The sequence below is a fragment of the Phaethon aethereus genome (genome assembly GCF_964289735.1).
Source record: "Phaethon aethereus genome assembly, chromosome: 5".
Taxonomy (NCBI): domain Eukaryota; kingdom Metazoa; phylum Chordata; class Aves; order Phaethontiformes; family Phaethontidae; genus Phaethon; species Phaethon aethereus.
Window position 1 is genome coordinate 60008805 of NC_138579.1, and position 25256 is coordinate 60034060.

General features: G+C 37.0%; 1 protein-coding gene across 4 annotated transcripts in view; it reads right to left on the reverse strand.

The window, feature by feature from the left end:
* Positions 1–25256, reverse strand: part of SBF2 (SET binding factor 2) — a gene marked incomplete at both ends in the record, with an annotated part of 278020 nt that overhangs the window by 203951 nt on the left and 48813 nt on the right. For 3 of the 4 annotated variants that reach the window (XM_082000477.1, XM_082000476.1, XM_082000474.1), the window contains one exon: positions 24958–25043. In XM_082000477.1, coding sequence (XP_081856603.1) covers positions 24958–25043 — 86 coding nt within the window. Of the gene's footprint in view, positions 1–24957; positions 25047–25256 lie in introns of all 4 variants that reach the window. The other variant, XM_082000475.1, reaches the window with a different exon arrangement.

The following is a 25256-nucleotide window of genomic DNA, read 5'->3' on the forward strand; positions in this document are numbered from 1 at the left end:
CCTCCTCTAGAATGGATCCAGTTGATTGACATCCTTCTTGTATTGGGGGGCTCAAAACTGGATCCAGCATTTCAGATGGGATCTATTGAGTGCTGAGTACAGGACTATTAATAATCAGTTCCATCAGTCTCCTGGCTGTGCTCCTGTTAATGCAGCCTGGGACACTGTTGGTCATCTTTATCTTTGCTGCCAGGGCACACTGCCGGCTTGTGTTCAGTTTGCTGTCTAGCAAGATCTCCAGGTCCTTTTCAGCAAAGATGCTCCCCAGCCAGTCAGTGTCTAACCCGAAACACTACAGGTGGTTCTTCCCTCCCAAGCACAAGGCTTTGCATTTTTCCTTGATTAATTTCATAATAATTGCATTGGCTCATTCCTCCAGTCTCTACAGGTTCCTCTGGACAGCAGCCCTGCCCTTGAGCGTATCGACTCGCATCCCTAGTTTGGAGTCATCTGCTAACTTTATGAGGAAGTATTCCATCACCTTCCCCAGGCAGTTGTTAGGACAGCTCCCAGGATAGACGCCTACAGTATGCTGATCTTTATTGGCCTCCAGACGGTATATGATCTACTGACCACCACCCTCTGATTCCAGTCACCCAAGTAGTTTTTCAGCCATGTGGTTGCCCATGCACCCAGACCATAAATTGCTAAGCTATTCTTCTTTCACCCTGAGTAAATTAACTTCTTGATCTCATGGATGTACACCTTGTACCCATAATATCAACATGAAGGTTGCCCATAACTCATTTTCTATAACTTGCAAATTTATGATCAGCTTTCTTATGAACAGTAAACATTTCTAGGACAACACAGGAAAAAAATGGTTTACAGAAGTTTTTCTTTCTAAGCATTCTCTCAACAAATGCATCCAAAGAATTATAGATTAAGACCACAAAGTTCCAGGTTAAATAGAAAATAAAGAAAAATTGATGTATTTGCATACATCTTATTCAGAAATGGCATACAGTAAAATTAGTACTGTTGGAATGTGCTCAACTGATCAGCTAGGAGACCAAGCAGTTATGTATTGTATTTAAACTTATGGATTGAAGTAGAAAGTTTCTATGCAATCTTACAGTCTAATACTCCACCTCTGCAATTTTATCTGTAAGAGCAATCATTTGCAGGGATTCAGCAAATAGCTGAAAAAAACACTCCTGTAGTGAACAGAATTCCCTTTTTTTTAAAAAAAAAAAAATGGGTCAGCTATTAATTTTCCATTTTAAACATGGGGCAGGAGGATTTGAGACCTCTCTTCTCTGATGAACATAGTGTATATCAGGTGATGTTACCTCATCTTCTCAAGCAGACAGCTGAAAGCAAAACAACTATTATTATGGCCAAACTGCGAACCTTCTACTACTACACATTCACTTGGACACAAACAGATGACCTCTAATGTTGAGACAATTACTAATTTCACACATCTACTGAATTTTGGCTTCTTTGCTAAAGTGCTATGGTATTACACATACACTTCTTAGCACCCCTCACTTTTCCCTTCAGGGTAACCTATCTTTCTGTATAGAACTTAAGAAAAGGCTGCTCATTAAGAGTGTTGAGCAGGGATTGTCACACCATTACTCCAAGAAGCAAGTATCGTTTACCAACTGCTTAATTTCCCCACTCTCATCATTTTTTACACTGATTTGGGATAGGGTAAGAGAAGGGGAAAACAGAAAGGCCAGGTGATGGATGGAAAGAGGTTGCAGCTGGACCACAGTGCCACTGCTTCTCTCCACTCCAGCATCCAACGGACAAGGCAGACGGCAGAGTCATGTAAGGAACATGGCAGGTGGACTGCAATTGCACAGCGGGTGGATCAAGCCAAGTTAGCATTTCTTAGGTTTGTTAATCTTAGCTGTAGTTAGTAGTTACATGTCTTAGTATAAAGAAAACTGAATCAGACTTTTAACCAAAAGTGTAATAACAGAAGTGGTTGAATATTACCATCACTCACATAAAAGCAGTACCAAAGCCAAAAATTTCCTTGCACTTACAAATCGTACATTTTCTAATGCTCAGACTCAAATGAAATTATATCATGAATTTCTCTTGTAAGTACTTAAAGCACATTCTTGTGCAACATTAAAAATTAATAAACTGACTTCTATTTTAGAGGGAGAAAATGTAAAGGAAATTGGACTGGAGTCCTGCTTTTCTGTGATTGCTGGATCTAGTATCTGCTAGATAGTGTCTTCTACTACCAGACTCCAGCGTCTGCTGCAAGCCAGATACTTGTGGTTTCTTTGTGTTACTGATGCTAACCAACATCTACTGTTACTCTAACAGAGGGGTTCTTAAATGTTAATTCCCTTCAACAAAGACACAGTTTGGAGCACCAAGGGTTCAGATATTTGAAATGAGACAGTGAAAATACCCTTAGATGGTAAACACTTGACTAAATATATTCTTTTAATGCCAGCACCAAAAAAAAAAGGCACAACATGATAAAATGTTGTACTCATGCATGCTTGCACTACATGCTATGCAAAAATGTGCACACAGAACTCATGACCGACGCCCGTAAGGCCTGTTAGTCTATTTTGCAAACCTAATATTAATAATGATATAAAGAGTAAATTATCATATCAAGACTAATGAGTAAATTTACTCTTCAAAATACATAAGTAAATTATCAAGTGTTAATAGTTAAGAAAAGATTGAAGTGTTCATATTTATGCATAATTCTGATGTCTCATCTAAAATAATTGTTTCCAGAGACTGTAGTTTTTTGTTTTTGTAATATAAAAATAATATTCTTAGTAAAGGAAAATATTAAAAAACCCTTAAAAGGAAATACTGCCAACTAAAGGATAAAAAAGTTCTAAGAAAAATATTCTGTCTGGTCATTTCCAAAGAATCCACATGAAGGTATTCACAATGACTTGTGGAAGTATACATCAATATTTAACAACCTTTTAACAAGCTTCTCCTCCCTGCCCCAAACAAAGTGTTACACAAATTTGTATCTTAAACAGAATTTAAGAACATTAATTTGATTCAAAATAAGGCAAAAAAAAAAAAAAAAAAGCTACTGTATTACTCAAAAGAGAATGCATTATTGTATTCATTGAATAGAACATATTGAGATAGCCAGTATACGTAAGACAAAAATGGTAAATATCACTCCATGTATTTATGCTGTTTCAATTTAAAGTATGCAAGTACTTATTTACATGCATTTTAAAACTCGCATTAAAAATGCAATAAAATTCTCAAAGTCACCCTTGCTTTCACCACCCAGAAATCCTAAAAAGTAAGGGCTATGTGAAAAAAAAAAATTATATTTTAATTTTACATATATTCATTCAGTCACACTGACTACACTCAACTCTAATACGACCTATTGGTGTTCCAAGGATTAGGTTCAGCACCTCAAGCATTTTAATTCTCTTCTAGATGTTATTAATGTTTACTGTAATAGAAAACAATGCATGTAAATTGCAGCCTTGTGCAAAACCTATGGGATGTGGCAGTGAAATTAGAGCCTGAAATCTTAAAAAAGAAACAAAATCCCCATTAAAAAAAAAAAAAAAAAAAAACACAACACCCACATCAGTACTTTTGTGCCACAATACTGCTACAACTTTTAAGTAAAACCTCTTTGTTTTCCTATCACAGTAAAATCCACAAATGTAAAATCAACTGAAAATGAGGACTAGTGCATTTCCTGCTCTCAGTACCACCCACTTTGGTCAGGGCCGAGAGAAGCATGGCTTTAGCCCGTTCCCCCTCCTAGAGTGACAAGAATCTGGGAATCTTCTTCAAGTTCCTCAGTGAAGGAAGGAGACTGACCAGATTTGTTTGCTCTCCTCCATACTAACTCTCACAGAGGGAAGAAAGGACTTGATCAGGAAAATTCAACACGTACAGCCCTTGACACTGCAGTCAACTGCAGGAAGATAGAAACACACATACATTCTTCTTGAATGCACTGGTTGGTTTTGGATATGCTTCTTGTAGGGGTTTTTCCTCCCCACTGCCTAGGACATCATACAGAATGCTCGAAGGCCACTTCCAATATTGTGATTCTACTAAACAATTTGTGTGTAGAAAGTAAAAAAATGTACTGTTTGGATTTTTTATTTTAAAAAAGCTAAGACAGAAGGAAAATCCTACTGGCTGAAAGTCGTATGTTAGAACCTGCCATCCAAGAAGCATGAGTTCTTTTAATATATTCCACATAGCAATACTTAATGCTGAGTTAAGTAAAACAGATTAAAGTATTTTGCAATTTAAACTCGACCCACACTTTCAGATTTGGACTGCTCTTCTTATTAGGATTACTTAGTGCTAAGATTATAGTAAGCAGAAACCATACAGTTGCAGCACTGGTTCCTATTAATATCTGATAATATGATAATAAATTTATCACTAAAAATGAAAATAAAACCGATCAACATGCAAGCTTGCCGGCACCTTTTGCCAGTTTACTTAAGCGTGTGACAGTATGGCTGGCCTGCAGTTGAAAGAGCTGATGAAAGAGTTACACACAGACTGGGCTGTAACCACTTCAAATGGCACAGCTGAATCCCAAAGAGGATATACGAACAAGTTCTAAGATAAGCACTCAAGTTTTACAGTACCATGTACAGTCTTACTGCCTTGGTATAAAAATAACTTTGATTTTTTTTTAATATCAAAAATGTTTTATCTATCAGAAAACACCTTTTTTTCTTGAAGAGATTTTTACTAAAATACCTGAAATACATGTCAGAGCAAGAAAAATTTAACATCTAATTTTTCATCACCTCAGGTATTTTCATGAGATGTATATTATTTTCAAGCAAACCCGAAGAAAAGATAAACATAGTACAAATATACAATATACAGTGTAAACATACACAAACTAATTTCAAAGAGGAAAGATAATTATAAACAGGAGGTTTGGTATGGGAATTTCAAAACTGTTCCTAGTGAGGAAAATTCAAGTAGTGACAAGCACCACAAGCTCCAGAGCTCTGTTCCAAACGAAGACGAGCGGGCTGGCCGCAGGCTTTCATGAAAGCACACTCTTGGCAACTTGGCTGGAAATTTCAGAGTCAAAGCCCCTGCTTGGTGTACTTCATTAAAACTCATTCTTTTCAACTTTTAAACATTTTTTTTATTACATGTTCCTGCATCACTTATTGATTGAAAAGTTAAGAAAAAATTGACAGTTAAGTATATAAGAACTGAAAGATGAGCATCCAGAATAACCACTTTGGCTTCCCTCCTCCTCCTGTCACATCCCAGGCTACAAGAAGGTGGTCCACACAGCTCCTTGGCGAGCGATGCCCAGGCACTGCTCCTCTGAATGCAATGCGGCTGCTTCTCTGCCGGGAAGGCAGCAGGCCAGTCAGACCATGCTGGGCCAACAAGGCCACCCAGAACAGTCCCACTTCAAGCCTGTTTCTTTCTCAGTACAGAGAATTCTCACATTAGGAGAGCATTATTCTAAGACAGGACCTACGCGCTAGCAGCCTTGAACCTCTTTCAATAGAAGACACCTTCACAGTAGCAATGAGGCCAGCTTTTAAGGAAAAGCAGGCTCTAAAGACAGGAGAGTAAGAGCATAACAAGTAACAGCAAGCACCTGTAGCAATTTGTTTGTTGGATGTAAATGTGACAAACCTCGTGTAGACTTGACTGTTCCTGAAGAAGTGGTGATGAGTCTGAGGTCAGAGTGCATTTCAAGAGATGCACATGGAATCCTATTCTTGGGAATGTGATACTCAAGTATTTTTAGGAAATTTTATTTTCCTAATATCACTCAGTATCTCTAACTATTTCTTGAAAACAGTACAATCAACCATCAGGAAAAAGAAGTCTCATCCAAGTTGAGGAAAGTAAAAATGAGGATTAACTCCATCAAGTTAAATGTAAAACTACCAATAAAACTAAGCAAGAAATTTGGAGGAATAAAAATGACTACTAAAATATGTTTTAAAAATGCATCAGAAGTAGAAGGCTTGAAAAAACTGGTGAGGACAATGGATAAAATGAGGACAAAGGTAAAACACTCTCTCAAGACTAATCAAGAGCTCAAAAGAAAAACCCAGTAAGAATTCTCTGCATTATTGTTCCCTAGAGATGTGCCTGGGGAAGTTCCCAGAACAAAACTGTATTTTGGAGGGGAGGATATAGAAGATTTCAGAAAATGAAAATGAAAGTACCAAACCACCAGAAACAGACAGTATTATTTCAAGAGTTCTGGTAAACAAAACAGGAAGTTAGAGAGCAATAAATTGTGGTTTTCCCTCTCTGCCCCTGGAGACGACAGCAGGTTATTGGAAGTTGGGCAAATGTTTCATCTGTTTTTAAAGATTACTGAAGTTATCAAAAATTTTTGCTCTTCATGTAGCAGACTCATAGAAAATGTCAAAAGTACAGAACTAGTAACCATACAGATGAATAAATGATACTGGAAAGAATCAGAAAGGCTTCTCTACAGCAAGATCATAAGTCATCCAGTTGTCATTAACAGTTCTTCAACAACAGCAAATGGATATACTCTATACAACAATATAGTTCACTTTTCAAAAACAAAAATCTTTTAGCAATAACATTCACCAAAAAAAATCTCAAACTCAATTGTCATGGTATAGGGTAATAGTTCTTTTCTGGACTAATAACCGATTTTAAAAAGTTAGAATAAATGGTTACTTTTCCCAGTGGAGGCAGATTAAAAATCTCTGCTAAGATCTGTGCATGCGTAGCAGGGGCTGACTGACAGCATTTTTTGTTTTGTTTTCTACAGGCAATTTCTCAACATATCAAAAAAGTTCAACAGTGAACTGGTCAAGTCTTTGGAAGACAAAGTATTTGGAACAGTCAATGCTAAAGTCTTTTGTACATGAAAGGGTCTCACAACACCAAGTAACCAGGTAACAAAGCATCACGCGATTCCTAACCAAGATACTAAAGCACATGAAAAAAAAATAATCTTGAAGATGCATGTGCAGTAAAAGACTACACATTGTTACCACTTAGGAAAGAGTATATGAAATATGTTTCACTTTAATGTGCAGTAACCACAGGGGAAAAAAATTCAAAGGCTCAAAATTATTAGGAAAGGAACTGGGAGGTACCCATGTACTGCAATCCTTGCTATTTTGGTCCCTGCAGTTTGAAAAAGATACATTTGAACTAGAAGTCACAGAACAAAACACAGTATCCAGAGGTTTGGAAGAGCTTCCTACAAGGAAAGATTGTATCACAGGGGGTTTCTCCATCTTGGAAAAAATACGCTCTAGGACAGGAATAGAACAGACATCTACATACCTGTGAACAGAATCAGTAATATAAATACAGAATAATTCATTATTTCTCATGAAAATTAAATAGAGAGCATTATATGAAATGGTCATGTGTAGGTATAACACCTATATAAGTCTTTCACAAAACATAGTGAAACTGCAGAACACATTGCCATGGACTATTACGAAGGACAAAAGAATAATGGGCTTAAAAACTTTCAGACACAGAAAAGGGTGGGGAAGCTCCCGAGGAACTAGCATACTCGTTAGCCCAAATGTATTCTGTCACCATGGAAGCCTCTTAAACCTGGAGCAGCATATGCCTGTGTGTTCATCAAAAGAAGAAACCATGCATCATCTCATGATATCTTACACTCCTTCCCAAACTACCCAGTGCTGATTCCTGTTGGACTCTGGAATAAGCTTGATCAACATTCATTCTGATCTTGGGTATCAATATTTCCATTGCTATTCAATGTCATTGTCACAAAAGCCTCAGGGAGCCAAGACTTGGTTTTCAGCATCTTCCCATAAACCTTGTGTGACGGTGGAAAGTAGCTCAACAATTGATAGCATAACATTTCTAGCTGTAGCAGAATTAACACATCTCAACCTATTTATCTGTTACACTGCTAAAATTAAGGTTTGAAACATTGCCTTCCAAAACTCATATAGTTCCTATAGCAGTAAAGCAGATGCTTTTGGGAAGTGGAAGGTAACACATCCAGACTAGTAAGAATACAACCTTGCAGAAAGCGTACAGTCAGCTTTTTGCCATTAGGTTGAAATTTAAATAAGTCATCCTAAAGCTGTCTCAGTAGAAAGCATACATCTTATCTGCACTCTCTCTTTTAATTGCTTTCTCCCCTCACCCTGGATCAGTGCTGGCATTGAGAACAACCTCACCCTCCCAAAAAAGAGAACTTGAAGAAGGGGGTAACTTGTATTAAAACAAAATGCTAGATGACTCAGTTAGGACCACTCATTCTTACTTCATTCAGTGCAAGACATAAAATACTGTGAAACTAAAATTGAAAAGGTATGTTCTATTCTGCCACACTTAAAATTGATAATCTGAAGAGACAAGAGTCATTAAGTTTCTTTGAACAGACTTCAGAAACCACAGCTAAATTCAATCCCCAATTTAATTAAGGTTTCCACTGTAGCATTTCTTTTGCAACCCACAAGTAAGGTATCATCCATAATAGGTAAAATACTGTACATAAATATGCTGTTAGCTAACTCATCACAGTAAATTAATACTTTAAAAGGAAAGCTTATAAGCACTATCGTATTTAAGCAATAAGACATAAAAGGGTGTGCATATGCTGTAATAATGACACACCTTAATAATACAAGAAGTATGTCATTATTATCCCATACTACACGCCCTAAAATGCTTCAGTATAGATCACATCTATGTATTTAACAAATGAAATTAGGATACTTGGAATAGATGCCTCTTTAGTGGTTGATAATCTCTAAATATTTCATCAAAAATAACATAAAACATGCCACCGAGTATTCCTGCTCAGATAACCATTTTTAACAATTTTTTTTATCATCAAATTACAAACACATACTGTTAAAAAAAAACACATTACAGGATCACACAATCACAGAATCATTAAGGTTAGAAAAGACCTTTAAGATCATCAAGTCCAACCATCAACCCAACACCACCATGCCCACTAAACCACGTCCCAAAGTGCCGCATCTACATGTTTTTTTGAACACTCCACCACCTCCCTGCGGCGTCAATGAATGCACTCACAGTTGCTACAAAAACAAGTTAAAAACGGAAGGAGAGCCAGTGAAGGATCTCTCGTTTTCTGGAATTTTGAAGTGTTCTTGCAAGCTTGATGGTGGTTCTGAATGACAAGGTGCAGCTAAAAACCTTTAATCGGCTCTTAGGTTTTTTTTTGTTAAACTGCTTCTACCTTTCCATTTTAACAACCCAAGAAATGGTTTAATAAACCAACCCACTTCGGTTAACTCTATTAATTCAGACTGAACTCAGGGACTGAGGAGTGAAGTGGTTTTAGCTGAACTCTTCCACAACAACACTATACTACTTGCAGCCTAAAGCCAAAGTCAGCACAAAAATCTGACATTCCATTATATTTTCCTTAATTATATCATTGTTCACATTGGAAGTCAACTGAAACATTTTGAAAAAAACTTATTATTGAACACTAACTACTTAGCCTTTGCCACACAAAACACAAACAAAACTACGTTTGTGGTAGCCAGAATAAACAGAATTTAACACTGATATGCCTTCATCTTAAATGCAACTGAAATGTATTTAAATATTTATTAATCACATATGATTCAACACAATTTATTACTGCAAAACACTTTCTCAGGCATACTCAAAATAACTCAACTACTTACTTTCTTCAGCCGAGGCATACTATTACAAAAAACTAACATCAACAATCTTTCAAGCCTGATCAAACTTGACAGAATGATTGTTATTTAATGGATTTCCATTAATTTAATATCTCTTTGGTTATATAAATTGGAAACAGTTTGCCAATTCATGTGAAGTTTTCAAAATTGTATTTCTTTTGCAACCCACAAGTAAGGTATCATGAACAAAAAAAATTGTAGATATTAATTTATTACAATATTCCCAAACAGTTTTCCAACTACACAGTTGGAAGCGTTGATAATCTTCTAGATGAAAGACATTCAGACAAGAAATGACCAAAACATCCTTTTAAGTAATAGTATTGATCAAAGTTGAACAAGAAACAAATCTTGAATTTCAAAATAGAAAACTTCGAAGATATGCTTATATAAATGATTCATCATCCATAACCAAAAACAGCAAGTGATTTTTCCAAGCAATTTTTGTTACTCAGTGCAAATATGATTAACTTGCTGTGGATACTGAAAAGCTTCTCATACAGAAGTTGCTGCCGCTAACACACATGGGTCATATGAGCAAAATATCTAAACTGGAGGGTGAGGGGTGCTGAGGGGAGAACGTACTCTCCACCCACTTTTTGAGAGGTCTTGCCAATTCCTCTGTTATTTGGGAGAAGGAGATCAAATTCAATATACAAGACATGAAACAGATATGAAAATGGTCTAACAACAAATCTTAAAAATTGCAAATGCCAACAAGTCTCTACAAGTATATTACTGGGCCAGAATGAAGGAAAATCATTGTGAAATAAGCTTTTCTGGTATGCAGTTATAGCGAATAATCATGAGGTGATGCCGAGAACTAGACAAATCTGGTATTCGAAGAATGTTAAAAACATTGAGGTCACAAATGCACGCTGTAACTTTAGTAGCCACTTCTTATCCCACTATTTTGATATTAAATCTAATTTGTTCTTCATTCTAAGCTTATAAACTATGATTTTAATGAACATCTCTATTGCCCGCATGCTGTAACGCATGTGGAAAAGGAAACAATACAGTTAAAAATGGAGTGAGTTTGATTTTGTGTATGCCATTTACAGAAAGGGAATATTGCTTGGTTTTAAAATATTACATTATAACATAGCTTTTTCAGTAAATTACAAAAGCAGATATTCTCTCCTGGACCAAAATTTTGACTTTATTTATATTTTTTAGAACAAAAGAATGTTTCCTGCACTCAGCTCACAGGTAAGCCTAAGATAAAGCACCAAAATCATAATTGCATTGGGCATTTTTAATATTAAAAGCATTTTCACTTGATCATAATCCAGGTAATGTGTGGATCTACACAAAGCAATTACATAATCTGACCTTGTCCCACCAGTTTGTTTCAGAGACACACTGGAATGGATTTGGGTTTAACTGCTCTTACTTAAGTAAAGAGCTAAAATTTTTAAAACTTTAAGTTCTGAAGACATGGGAAGGGGGGCGACGGGATGGGACACCAGAAAGTTAAAGCCAGTTCTTGTATTAAATTCCCCACAATTTATTGCAGAATGACAACAGGAATATTAGCAGTAAAACAGCAGATCATTTTATTTGGGGATGTGGTGGGGGTGTTATTACACATTATCTATTACATTAAAATTGCTTTATTCCTAATTTTATGTATATACTGGTTGCTTTAGTTCAAGTAACTTGCCAGAGATTCAAGTCAGAATAGATACACTTTCAACAAAAAAGAACAAAGACATTTTTGACTTGAGCATAACTGAAAACCTGTTCAGTATCTGAGTGATCTATTTTTCGTATCTCCTCTTGTTGACATAAATAAAAGATGGTTTCTCATGAAGGTTAAGAAACCAGCCAGTGCAAGGAAAAGACAAGCAAGTGTTTTGGGAACACCTGTATGACAAAATCTGGAGGGAAAAGTTCCTTCAAAAACATCAGTAGTACATCATTAGTTAGATACATAATTCCAAAAATCAGGGGAGGGAAAAAAAATTAACCTCAGGACCATGACGTAATGATCAAGTTTATGCTTTTTTATGTCATATCGAAACAGAGACAGTTGGGATACGGGCCCTTGTATAGAAGGTGATGGGAGACGTCATGTCCTATCATCTCAACTTGCATTAAAACCTGCAAAATTTGTGATATCCAGTCAGGAAAGCTCTTGAAAATAAGTTCAAAAAGCATTCAAAAGAAGATTTGGGTATCAGTGTTCTTCCTCTTTGCCTAGGTTCACTCTGCAGCTCAGATTTAATGAGTTGCAGGCTGAGAAAGAACTACAAACTGTAAAGGGATCATCATACAAGTAGCATTAACCACAACTAAAGCCTCAACTGCCTTATCTTCAAATCTGTGAAAGTTGGAGCTTCAGAGCATCTTACTAGAGGCCAGTTCAAATGCTTAATTTATTACTCTATTGCTGATACAGAAATAAAATTCCTTTTTAGTTTATCCTGTTATCCACTACAGCTAAGTAAAAGCACCTGTTCAAGTGATCCTTTGACAGCATGTCCTTGAAAAACGTAAAGACACTGCAACTAAACATACCTGAGAGAGTTCTCTCTTAGCAATATTAATTAAGGGTATAACCCTTCATGGATCAGACTTCAACATTAACACTCTCATCTTTGAGATTTGCCACTTCTAGAGGTTTTGGCCTGCATTGGTTTGTTTCTGACATTCACAGAGCAATGAAGACAGAGAAGGATGAAAAGGTTTTGCTAGGACAAGTCCAGGTAAACTGCTGACAAAATTATCGGTTCCACAATACTGGTTCCACACTTGGAATTCATTATAAGAAGCCATGCTTATGGCAGATCCCCACTCAGGAGAATTTCAATACAAAGACAAAAATTCTTCATCAGTGAGTAGCCCTAAAATAAGCACTTATGAATATATTCATATCTATTGTGTATTTTTTCTTCCTCCTCTTCATACAAATTGTGTTTTGCATATAAACGTACATTATTTCTTTATTCTTTTACTTCACTATGATCAAAAGCACACTCCATAAAATCAGTATTTACTAACTTTTACTTAAAATAAGGAGGTTTCTTCATTAAAATTCTCAGTCATTTACCAAATCCTCATTAAATCAGGATATCAGAACCGTATCATTAAAAAACATATTATTAAAGAATAATACAGGGGGAAGAGGGCCAGCTAAGTGGCCATCTAGCTCCCTTTTGTATCTTCTAACCTGCAAGTTCATTCACAAGCTTTTCCTTTTTCCATCTACAAATACCAAGCTTTGTATAAAAGAAAACAATATGCTATATGTCATTAGGAAATGGACAAAAGAGGCTAAAAAGGCTGTACAATAAAAACTGAAAGATCGGAAAGTGGTTTTGCCAGTTCCACGCAACTGGTCAAAAGACAGCATCAACATGCTGTGCTGAAACAATATTATGTAGTCTTTGCTTTATAAACAAACAAATCAACATCCTCAACCTCAGGATTTATAAATTCATCTCCTTTAGACACTTAAGTTACTGATGGTGCTTAAGGCCAACATGCCACTTTTGGGGAAAAAAAAAAGGAAATAAGCCTCCAAGTCCATTCCCTAGGACTCTGCATGGCACGGTCTCTGTCACACACCGAACCACTGAGGTCAGCTGCTTTCTCCCCAAGCCTGCATAAGGCGTTTGTGCCAGGTGTATGGTCAGAGCGCCGGCTGCTCTGCCCTCGACGGAGTCCAGATAGGAAAATCAGGAGTTACGCTAACTGGAAACAGCAAAAAGTCTGCACCAATGTTTCTGTTTGGCTTCTAACTGGATAATACAAGGGCTGATGCAATGAGCTGCAGCACACAGAATATGCAAAATTGTGAAGGATCATCTTAATATATATTTTTTTAAATGAACACAAGTAGGATACACCTTTTATAACATATTACGACTAAGCACTTATACTGTATAAAGGCATCACAAAAGCTTTCAAGTTTAAGTCGAGCTTTAAAATCACTGAGATGGTTTAAGCCAGCAGAAGAAACCTGCATCAAATGTAACAAAACGTGTATGCAGAGTACAAATTTAGAAGTTCGTCAGATTGGGGGGTTGGGGGAATATCATGATTTACAAGTACTACTGATTAGAAATTTTTAGCACCAAAAGTATCAGCCTTAACAAAACACAAATCACTAACAAATTTGTTCAGAAAAACGTAAAATAGCCTTTATTTTCCATTACTCTGTTTTCTTGAACTATTAGAAAACATTCCAAACTGATTTATAGTCATAGGAATCAACTTCACAGATAAATTATTTCTGGATTCCCAGAACACATTCAATGACCCAGTTCAAATTTCACAATCTTGTATTCAGCCCAATAGACTGTATTTGATTAGATGCACATTATCTGCCTTTCTGCTCCTTCACACAACCCTAGAAAGGATAGCTTTGTGACAACTGGATATATAGTTATAAATTCAATAGACAACAGTCTTGCTTTCTGGCCCTCTCCAAAACCACACAAATTCTCAGCTCCCTGCACAAAAACAAGGGAAAACCAAACCAACCAAACAAAAAAACCCATAAACTTCAGTCAAAAAACTGCCTTAAATCACAGCACTTCAAACATAAAAAAGTTCCAATTTCTTACAGAAGACTGACAAATAGTTATCTGTAATAACGAGATGGAACAAAATATGGGAATTTTAAGTAACGAGTTCATAAGTGGTTCTGAGGTACTTCAATGCCCTACTGGATTCTTACATTTGTCCAAGTTTAATTTTCTCTCTTCCTCTCTAATAGTTACAGGAACCTGATCTGACAGTGACAAAAAGAACTCTTAAGAAAAAGCTTGCTGTAGTTACCAGCAAGGACAAATACCTGAAAACCATGCCTAAAGACCAGATCTCATCTCTCATGGTAATCCGCACAGATTTCTTCATTCATCACCATTCAGTGTCTCAGTCTGGTATCTTCACAATGACTTACTACCATCTCTCTCTGCAGAGTAGCAACCAAGTAGGCAGATAAAGATCCAAAGCCTCAGCTTTTGAGATTAACATATCTAAAAAGAACCTCAGGAGACTATCCAAGCTATTCCCCTGTTCATGGCATACAATTAGCCTCACACAAGTCACTCCTCATGGGTATCAACACTAAAAACAAATAATACTCCTCAAAAATTTCATGCTAAGTAGAGTGAGCTCCATCTATTTAAACATTTCCTACTGTTACACCAAATCTTTGCTGTATTATCCATACATTATTACTCACCTTATTCTCAAAGGACAAGAGTTTATTCTCTTCGTTCTACTTATCTGAAGTCTTCTCATGTCTAACCTCTGGCCATCTCAGAACAGTGTTTACCTTTTTTCAAAAGCTAAACTTCCTTGCTTCACGCTTAGCTTGAGATGCACGCTGTTCTTGTTTGCCAAGACAAAGGATGGGGAAATGCTGACAGCTGGATACTACTAACTTAGACAAGGACAGTCAACTGCATAAGGCACAAGAAATAATGGGAAGATAGTCATTTTGTACGATAACAGATCTGGATGTTATGGTACACATAGCTACATCTCTCAATTTCGGTGCATTTGGGACAACATCAAAACTGTTCTCTAAACACAGAAGGTACAGCACTCACAGTACTTTTAACTGGCTCAAAAGCGTACACTGGTTTGTATCTTTCTGGCCAAATTTCTCTTGTTGCTTGCACTCCAAACTTATATGGTTTCTCTTCATATAGAATTATTCTGAAATTATTTTTAATGATGATTAGTCCAAAGTGGAATAGGTCAGTTAGAGTAAAGAACCTCTTCTGATGTAAGGAACATGTTCAGCTATTCAAAAACAGATACCACTTTAAGGTCATGTGTTGCATTCACCAAGCTAACTTTCAAGCATAAACATTTTTTGAAAAAGACAAAGCATGTCCATAACCAGTCTACTCTATAAAGTGTTCAAGGAAAATAAAGCTGAAAAGAACTAAAAAATAAGAATTTGCCAACCACTTTTCCTCTCAAAAATTAAAACATAATAGGATTTCTGCTCTTCAGTTTTGGTTTCTGGAGTTATAGCCCATTTTCATACCGTGTGTTTGAGGTTCATGTTGCTCTCCCTCCTTAGTCTAGACCATTTCTTAGTTCCTCTAAATAAGCATGAAAAAATTTCACAACTGTTTAGGTGTTCATACTGAGTACATACAGATAATAGGATAAATTGATAGGGAAAAAAATTCTTACTGAACATACTAACCACAAAACCATTTATTCCAACGGTATTATACACTCTAGTCTTGTACCCTGTGAAACTGAAGAGCACAAAGAATGCTCTGTAATCCTGCAGACTTTCAAATCTCACAGAAACACGGGGGAGAGAAAAATGCCACATCTGTGCAAGAACAACACAATCCTAGACCAGCTGGATGCATGCAGACAGTACTGATGAGGGGAAGAACTACAGATCATTATCAAATATGTGCAGGAGAGAGAACTCAAATAGTAAGAATGATGATACTAATACATTTCCATCATCGTAACACTATTTAAATGAAGCATAATCACACTTGCATCACTACATTCAGTAAGTACCTCCATTATCTCCATCATTACATATGGAGTTGTTTTTTAGTATTTTTTTTTCTTTTTTTTTTTTTTTTGTTTCTTTGTTTTTAGACAAGGAACATTAAAAAAAACATTTAATAATCAAAACTGCAGGACCTTTAGGAAAAACAGGGTCTCCAGGAGACTTCTTACAGACAACTCTATTTCTTAGAAGCTGAAAATACCCAAGATACTCAAAGAGTTTTGTAAATGTTACAACACCACGTGACTTAACTGTGGGTCTCACAATCTCCTCTGCTTGACTGTTAACGCAAAAACCCCACAAGCAAGAGACTTACAGAAATGTCCGTGTTGCAGTCTTTCCTCTCATTTTTAAAGAAGATTTTAAGAAGAGCTTATGGAGAGGTAATACAGATACTGAATCACACACAAAGCTTAGGTGAAAAAGAACATCATATGCAGCCAAGCATTATGTGGGGAGATGACAGATACCAAGACTGAAGAAAACCAACCCAAACCATTCTATGATTCTAAAAACATCTGCGCTTCTTAAAAAAAGTTGATAAAAATGGTTTCTCCTCCAGAAGATTTGAAAAGAATTTAACTTAAAATATCTTGGAGGCTTGCCAATGTGACGCCCATCTACAAGAAGGGGCGGGAAGAGGATCTGGGGAACTACAGGCCTGTCAGCCTGACCTTGGTATCAGGGAAGATTATGGAGAGGTTCATCTTGAGGGCGCTCACAGGGCATGTGCAGGACAACCAAGGCATCAGGCCCAGCCAGCATGGGTTCATGAAAGGCAGGTCCTGCTTGACCAACCTGATCTCCTCCTATGACCAGGTGACCCGCCTAGTGGATGAGGGAAAGGCTGTGGACGTTGTCTACCTGGACTTTAGTAAAGCCTTTGACAACGTCTCCCACAGCATTCTCCTGGAGAAACTGGCGGCTTGTGGCTTAGACAGGTATACTCTTTGCTGGGTAAAGAACTGGCTGGACAGCCAAGCCCAGACAGTCACGGTGAACGGAGTTAAATCCAGTTGGCGGCCGGTCACAAGTGGTGTTCCCCAGGGCTCACTGCTGGGGCTGGTCTTAATATCTTTATTGCTGACCTGGATGAGGGGATCAAGTGCTGCCTCAGTCAGTTTGCAGATGACACCAATTTGGGCGGGAGTGTCGATCTGCTGGAGGGTAGGAGGGCTCCTCAGAGGGATCCGGGCAGGCTGGATCGATGGGCCAAGATCAACTGTACGATCAACTGTAATAAGGCCAAGTGCCAGGTCCTGCACTTTGGTCACAACAACCCCATGCAATGCTGCAGGCTTGGGGAGGAGTGGCTGGAGAGCTGCCTGGCAGAAAAGGACCTGGGGGTGCTGGTTGACAGCCGGCTGAACATGAGCCAGCAATGTGACCAGGTGGCCAAGAAGGCCAACAGTGTCCTGGCCTGTATCAGAAATAGTGTGGCCAGGAGGAGTAAGGAAGTGATCGTGCCCCTGTACTCGGCACTGGTGAGGCCGCACCTCAAATACTGTGTTCGGTTTTGGGCCCCTCCTACAAGAAGGACGTTGAGGTGCACAAGCATGTCCAGAGAAGAGCAACAAAGCTGGTGAGGGGTCTGGAGAACAAGTCTTATGAGGAGCGGCTGAGGGAACTGGGGTTGTTCAGTCTGGAGAAGAGGAGACTGAGGGGAGACCTTATCGCTCTCTACAACTACCTGGAACGGGGTTGCGGTGAGGTGGATGTTGGCCTCTTCTCCCAGGTAACTAGCGATAGAACAAGAGGAAATGGCCTCAAGTTGTGCCAGGGAAGGATTAGACTGGATATTAGGAAATTTCTTTACTGAGAGAGTGGTCAAACATTGGACCAGGCTGCCCAGGGAGGTGGTGGAGTCACCATCACTGGTAGTGTTCAAAAAACGTGTGGATGTGGCAGTTCAGGACATGGTTTAGGGGGCATGGTGGTGTTGGGTTGATGGTTGGACTTGATGATCTCAAAGGTCTTTCCCAACCTTAATGATTCTGTGATCTTTCAGTACGGGAGGCAGGGAGGAAAAGGTATCTTAAAACACCTTGATAGTTATAAAAAAAGGTTGCACTTCAATACACTATTTTTAATAATCTCCATGGAAAGATTACAGAGTTGAAATTCCAAGCAGGTATCACTTCAGTATTTTACCATTGTTACTAAAGATGTTGACTATATAGTGTTCCATTTTTCTTATTTTTTCCCCATTGAAAAAAAAACAAATGTGTAAAACATATAGATTGCACCTTTTCACAGTATTTAGTCAAGTAAGTCCAAGTTTTCCTACACAATGATTACTTGTAAGTCCTTAGATTTCAATATCAAAATATTTTATTGCACTAGTCTACAAAATCCAGGAGCTAAAATCCACTTAGTAAAAGCAGTGGGATTCTAAAACCAGAATATAACTATTTTACAGTATAGCAGAGACATTAATGTAAAATTGACTACATTTATGGCACTCTAAGATTTCCACTGGAGGCTAATATAGACAAGTTAATGGAATATAAACTGAGCCCATAACATAACTCCAATAAAAAAGTTAGCCATATTTTTGCTGTCATCTGTTTTCTACTAACTGCTGAAAGTACCTGTACTGCAACATAATGAGAATGAAAGAAGAACATAATGCATTTATAAGTGCTACACTGAGCTCCGTCATGCAGTTGTTCATTAAATTACATATGTAATGATTCTTGAGAAGTATAAAAAAGGTTGAGAGGAACAAGGGGGAAAAAACCCTCACAAACCCAAAATCCCTGCAGCTGACCAAGTGCACTGAAGGTTAAATGGATGCTGTAGACATCCCTTTATTCAGGTCCTTGAAAGCATTAATGTTGCAGAAAAATTGGCTTACAGATCAGCTAGCTAAGACTGAAGCATTTAAAGATTAGCCCCCTTAAAACTTTAATCACTTCAGGCCTTAACTGGCTAATCTGCAACCCAGTTTGTCTCTTATGTCTTATTTAAAATAAGTAGTAAAATGTTCAAGTATCAGATTTTTTTCCTAGAAAAGATGCCTTACAACAAAGTGGTAAAACAAAAACAACACTAAGTGACTAGCACATGAATTTTAAAAGTATTACTTTTGACAGCATGTGTAATGATTTTCAGAGACTCTGCCCTGGGAATCTCCAGAAGTTTAGGAATTCACTACTTCAAAATCTAGCTTACCTTAAAATGCCTTCAACTGACTGACAGAAATTCTGTTTTTCAACGCAACTCTGAAGACAAATTAATTGGGTTTTGGTGGGGGCATTTTGATAGCTTTCTTCTCCCTGACCCAATTGCGAAGCTCCAACAGCAGTGTATATTAACATCTCAGAGGTATAGCTGTCACTCGTAAGTTATGTATGTCATCATGAACTGGAAATCTGTACCGACTAGGAAGTTGTTTTTTGTCAAAACGCTGAGATCTACTAAGTGGGTCAAAATAGAGGTATACTTTGAAAATACATAAATACCATTCCTTATTCTCTTTTGATTTTTTTTTTTTTCCATACCTCAGGTTAGTTGGAATTTGAAAGTTGAATCCAGTATTTCATAAAAGATATACTTCGTATGTATTTAAGAGTTCATATCTGAAGCTGCTCAAAGGTGCAGAAATACTAAGATGTACAGCAAAGATAAGGCTCTACACAAAGCAGTAATATGCTCATTCCAACCATACCGACTCCTCCCCCTCTAGGAGGAAGCAGGCATCCTACCAGATCTCAAAGGGACATGTACAGCCTTTCTTCAGAAGCATTTCTCTTAGTATTATAACACATGTAAGCTGTCTTCAAAGGATTGTATTAAGTAACAGTTTTTACAATTTACAATTAAATGTTATAATTTAAGTAATTATTTGGATAGATGATTAGCTTGTCTAGAAATGTATGTTCATTTCTATACTTGCACATACTTGAAATGAAAATTACTAATTCATGACACTACTACTACCACCACCACTGGTTATAGTGGGAAATTTTCCTCCCGGCTACTCACAAACTGTACAAACACATTGTATCTACTTTAAACTTAAGACAACGTATCTATTTCTAGGTATGACTTTCATTGGCCTAATTAACATTAGCCTCCCAACACTGAGTAATGCAGATGACACTTAGTTTAGCTAATTTAGCCCTGGGACAAAAATGAGTTTACAGTGTAACATTACATACCAAAGCTTCCTCCTTTGATGTGTAACTAATTATGACGTCTAGAAAGGTACACAGAAGAATTAAAACTGTATTATAAATAAGAAAAATATGCAGAAATATAAAGCTAACTCATTCAACCAACATACTCTCTCTCAAGGATTCCTTCTACAAGTGAGAACAAGAAGTTTGATTATCCTAATTTTAAACTGCTGATTTTAGAGGGTTATTTTTAAACTTAAGCTGTATCTATGTAAAGCTAAAATAACTTCTCTGAAACAGCCAGACTATGGAGGACACCCAAACATGTCCATTTAAAATATCATGGGGGGCAACCATCAAATTGGTATGTTCTCATTGCATTCTTTTGATAATCGATGACCTAAATGCTTTTCTGAGCCAAATACTTTATTAACTTGAAGAATGAGTATAAATCTCTCTTTATTCCTGAAATTCAGCTTACTTTCATGAAACAAGGAAACTGATTTTGACTTGCATTTGTCAGTAAACTGCAGATGGACTGCTACTTGTCAGTAAGCTGAAGATCCTCAGATTCCAAGCTGAAATTATAGAAAAATGTTTCCTGTATTCCTCTTGAATAGCCCACAAAAGGTTCTAGCAAATCAAAGAGCATCTTACTGCTTTTGAAGTAACAGTCAATATGTATGATATATAATATTAACAATCATACCTTATTCTCAATTATATCACAATTCAACGGATGTTAAAAAAAATATTAGGGCACTTACTAGCTACTCTAATGATCAATAATCCATTACAAAAATCTTCAGGTATGTTTAACAGCAATTTGCAGATGGCTCAATTGCCAAAGTTTCTGTGTTCAGTTATAAACAGAACAAAGTTAAAATCTGTGAAGCCATTAGAGAAATGACAAATGCAAAGAGTATAAGATTAAGAAAAATCTCTTTCGGTAATTTGATGAGATGCAGACAAGTAGAAGGTCCAAGAAGATACACTGACAAGAAGATACACTGACCAAGACCGACTGACAGTATCTTTCCCTCAACAGAGACTCATGGCTTTGCTCACTTACCACTGACAACCAGAAGACACACAGTTTATTTAACAAGACAAATTAAAACACTTCAATAAAATTTCATTTTCTGGGTTTTTTTGGATTTGGATTTTTTTTTAATTTCTATTGTTGTTGAATTTTGGACAATGTGTTTATTCCATAACTTACATGTTTGTTAAACAAGACCAGAACATAACTAACATGCTACATACATAAAAATAGAAACATTTTATGTAACTCGTAATCCTTTAATATAGAATATATATACACCAAATACAACACTTCATTGAAGTTCAAACTGCAATTACATTTTGTAATAACCCAATTCTCTACATATTTGTGTCACATTAACAAAACTACAAATACAGTCAAGGCTAAAAGTAAGAGTTGAAATCAAATCATCATTTTTCCTATATAAGATGTTCTCAAAATCATCCCTTTTCACTCAGCCAAGGGCTGGTCCATTAGGCACAGTTTTTCCCATGTTAGCCCACCTTTCAAAACTGAGCTCAACAAAATGGAAAATATTTTTTGCAGTGTTTTCATTATTTAATTTAAAAATTACCTGCACAACTCTGCTCTCTACATTGCCTTAGCTTAAAACTCAGAAATCTGACCACACAAAAATTTCACAAATTTTTGCCCTCCACAAAAATTTCAGAGGATTTTGACTACTAGCTTTTGGCTGGAGCTTGGACTAATAGCATCTCTACAAGCGATGAAGATCACAAGGAGTCCAAATAGGTATTTTCCATCGTAAAGTATTAAACCTTGGGGGTGGGCATAGGTCTTTTCCACTATTTCCCTGCCCGCACCTTCCTTCATAAAATGCCACTAACAACGTGAATAGGAAACAACTATTAGATCATATCACGCATTAGTTGCCAAGACAGATTATCTGATTTGACCTATATTATTTGTAAAAAAAAAAAACTTAAAAAAAAATCCAAATTTCCCAATTCACAGGCAAATCATTCACTTTACAAGAGAGCGGGAGGGCGGGGAGAGGCAAAATCTTCACCAATAATCTGTTGAAGACCTCCATGATTCATGGCAGAAGAACTAACTTTGACAGAAGCCAAGACTCAAAAATCTGATCTCTCTTCAATCCTACCACTAGGCATGAAATGCCTTGGCTTTTTTTTTTTTCCATCATGAAAACACACTGAAGAGAGCTTAACATGTTTTTCAGATACAAACCATTGCTTTTTTTTCCATTTCAGAGAAACCATATAATTCTATAAAGATCCTTCATTCAAAGGAGAGGAAGTGCACTTAAGAGGATTTTAACTCAAATTACTCATAGAACTAAGGGCTATACATAAAAACGTCTACCTTCATTCTTATGTATATTTATGTCAACTATTCTATTCTTACCTTCTTTCTCCTTTTTTTTAATTTCCCCTGAAGGTTTGCCTGCTACCCTCTTAATGATATTAAAGCTGCCCTTAAGGTGACAAACAGAAAATGGTAACAGCTTTTCTTCTTACATGAATTAATGTTGATTCATGTTACACTCATCCAAAACCTTGAAAAAAAAAACGTCCTGGCAAAATTTGACTTTCATAAGTGATTTACTTTAGTACTTGATCTTTGCAATATCTCTAACTCCTCAATCTTAATTAATTAAAACTTTATTACCACTTTTGGAAAGCAAATCAAAATTTGACTAATTTTGCCGACTGGCTGAATAGATGTCTTTAACTTTTAAGTCATATTTAATTTTACTTGGAAAGTTTAAAGTCTTAATGGCTTTGCCTAATGAGTCATTTGACAACTGAAGAAAAATTATGTTTTGTTCAATCACGAAAAAAAAAATCTTCCTTTAGAAAGTAGTGTGAACATCCTACAATTAAACTTAATTGGGAAATAACATCTGGGTACAGATATATCACTTAAGAACCTCTACTGCTTTAGAAGAAGCTGTGTTCATTTATTTCAAAACATCACTGGAAGTCAGACATATTACTTTCTTTGAAATAGGTATGGAAGATTTGTATGACAAAATAAATCTTAGTATGACTGAAACTCTTGCAGTTGTTTAAGGCAAGCTCAAACCATCTAGTTCAACCCCAAGAGAGTGGCTGAAAAAAGAAAACACCCCTAAGGCTTGGCACCAAAAAGTTATTCTATTGAACTGCAACTATGTGCACTATATAAAAAAGCCACTTATCTGGACTCGGTCAGCAGTCATTGAGCACATGCTGGCTAGGCATGTATTAAGTAGAGAATCACCAGCTAGAGCGAACAGCAATTGCTATGTAGAGTGGTATAATGTTGTAACACTCGTAGAAACACTTCAGAGAAAGCAGGAGCTTCCATTGTTCCAGCACAGCACTACGTTGCCAAATGTAGTGTTATGCAACCGTACCACAAACACTGTAACCATCCATCACATGTATCAGCAATAATGCTTACACCAGTAATTAATGTATGACTTCCCCCCAAAACATAAGGCTTATGCTTGACTATGAAGAAATGAAAACCACACTGTTGAAGAAAACGAGCAGCCAGTCGCGTACACTAGCACACAGTGAGTAACATGAACCTCTGCTACACCAGAGAGCAAGCAGTAAACACCAAGATCCCCTCCCTCTTTCACTGGAGAGGACAACACCGGGCCAACGGCATGTTATGACTCAGCAAGTGAGCTGCGCACTGGTTGAAAGGTACCATGCTGGTAAACGCTGGCTATGTTTGCTATACAAATGTGTAATAAATTCAGTGGTCAGTGTCTTTGTTCTCTGCAGCTGATTTTGTCCCACAGTACAAAGACTTCTATTGCAACATTTCCTACAGGCCATCTCCTCCTCTAGCTCACCCTGCCTCAGGAGCTCCTAAGTTCATGGCAGTAGGAGTTTCACTCTGACTTCTCAGAAACCGAATTTGCAGAGTATGACCACAGTATTTAATTTCACTGTAGGATTTTTAGAGCCAGATGTTGAATGAATCCCTGACCCAGATAAGGACGATACACCTTTTCGTTGCATCTCACAACGTTGCATCTCACACCTTTTCGATGCGTCTTATGCATCTCATAAGACCAAGGAAAGGAAAGAAGCGGTACTTCGTGAATTCTCAGAAAGGGTGTTTAAAATAGATCGCTGGACACTAGCCTTGTTCAGTGTACCATTTTCGTAAGCACCAATTATGCCATCTGTCAAGGACAGAATACCAGGTAAAGACTGACTATTTTAATCAAGCCAGTTTATTGGGATATCATTTTTAATTCTTTTTTTCAGTCTACAGTATACAAAAACACATTTGTATTTATTTGAATGTGACGAGAAGTTATCTGCCATCTGAAGGATGCTTCTAAAAATGTAGTCAACAATAAACTTACTGACACAAATAAATATTTAAAGACACTGTTTCTAAATTTGCAGCAAACTTTTTCTGTATTCTAGGAATATCTACTTAGTGGTACAGCCCAGAATAAATTACCTTCTGTTAGCCAAAATTGTTACTCTTAAAGCTGTTATCCATCCCCTCTACTCATGTAACTTCTATCCATTCCCAGTCAGGTTAGATAATACAGATTATTGCATGAAGGCAGATGTACCTTCCAACTGTATGTGAAAGAAATTTGAAAAATTACAAAACATAATACAAACTTACCAACTCAATTCCCTGTGGAAAAGGAGTGTCTTCCCAGTCCTTCTGAGGAAATCTTTGTATTATTTTTCCCAAACCTTCTGTTGGGCCTGCTGAAAGACAAAATTCAGTTACTTAAACTGGTGGAATTTAAATCACCATAAATTTGAGAATATTTTCAGAATATACCCAATATTAGGAAGTGTTTCACCACAAGAGGCAGAACAAGCTCCTCAAATGTGTCTTGCAAGTTGCATAATAAATACAATCTTTGTATTCTCCAGTAGTAACACAAGGAGTCACTACATGAAATGAAGCTGCGC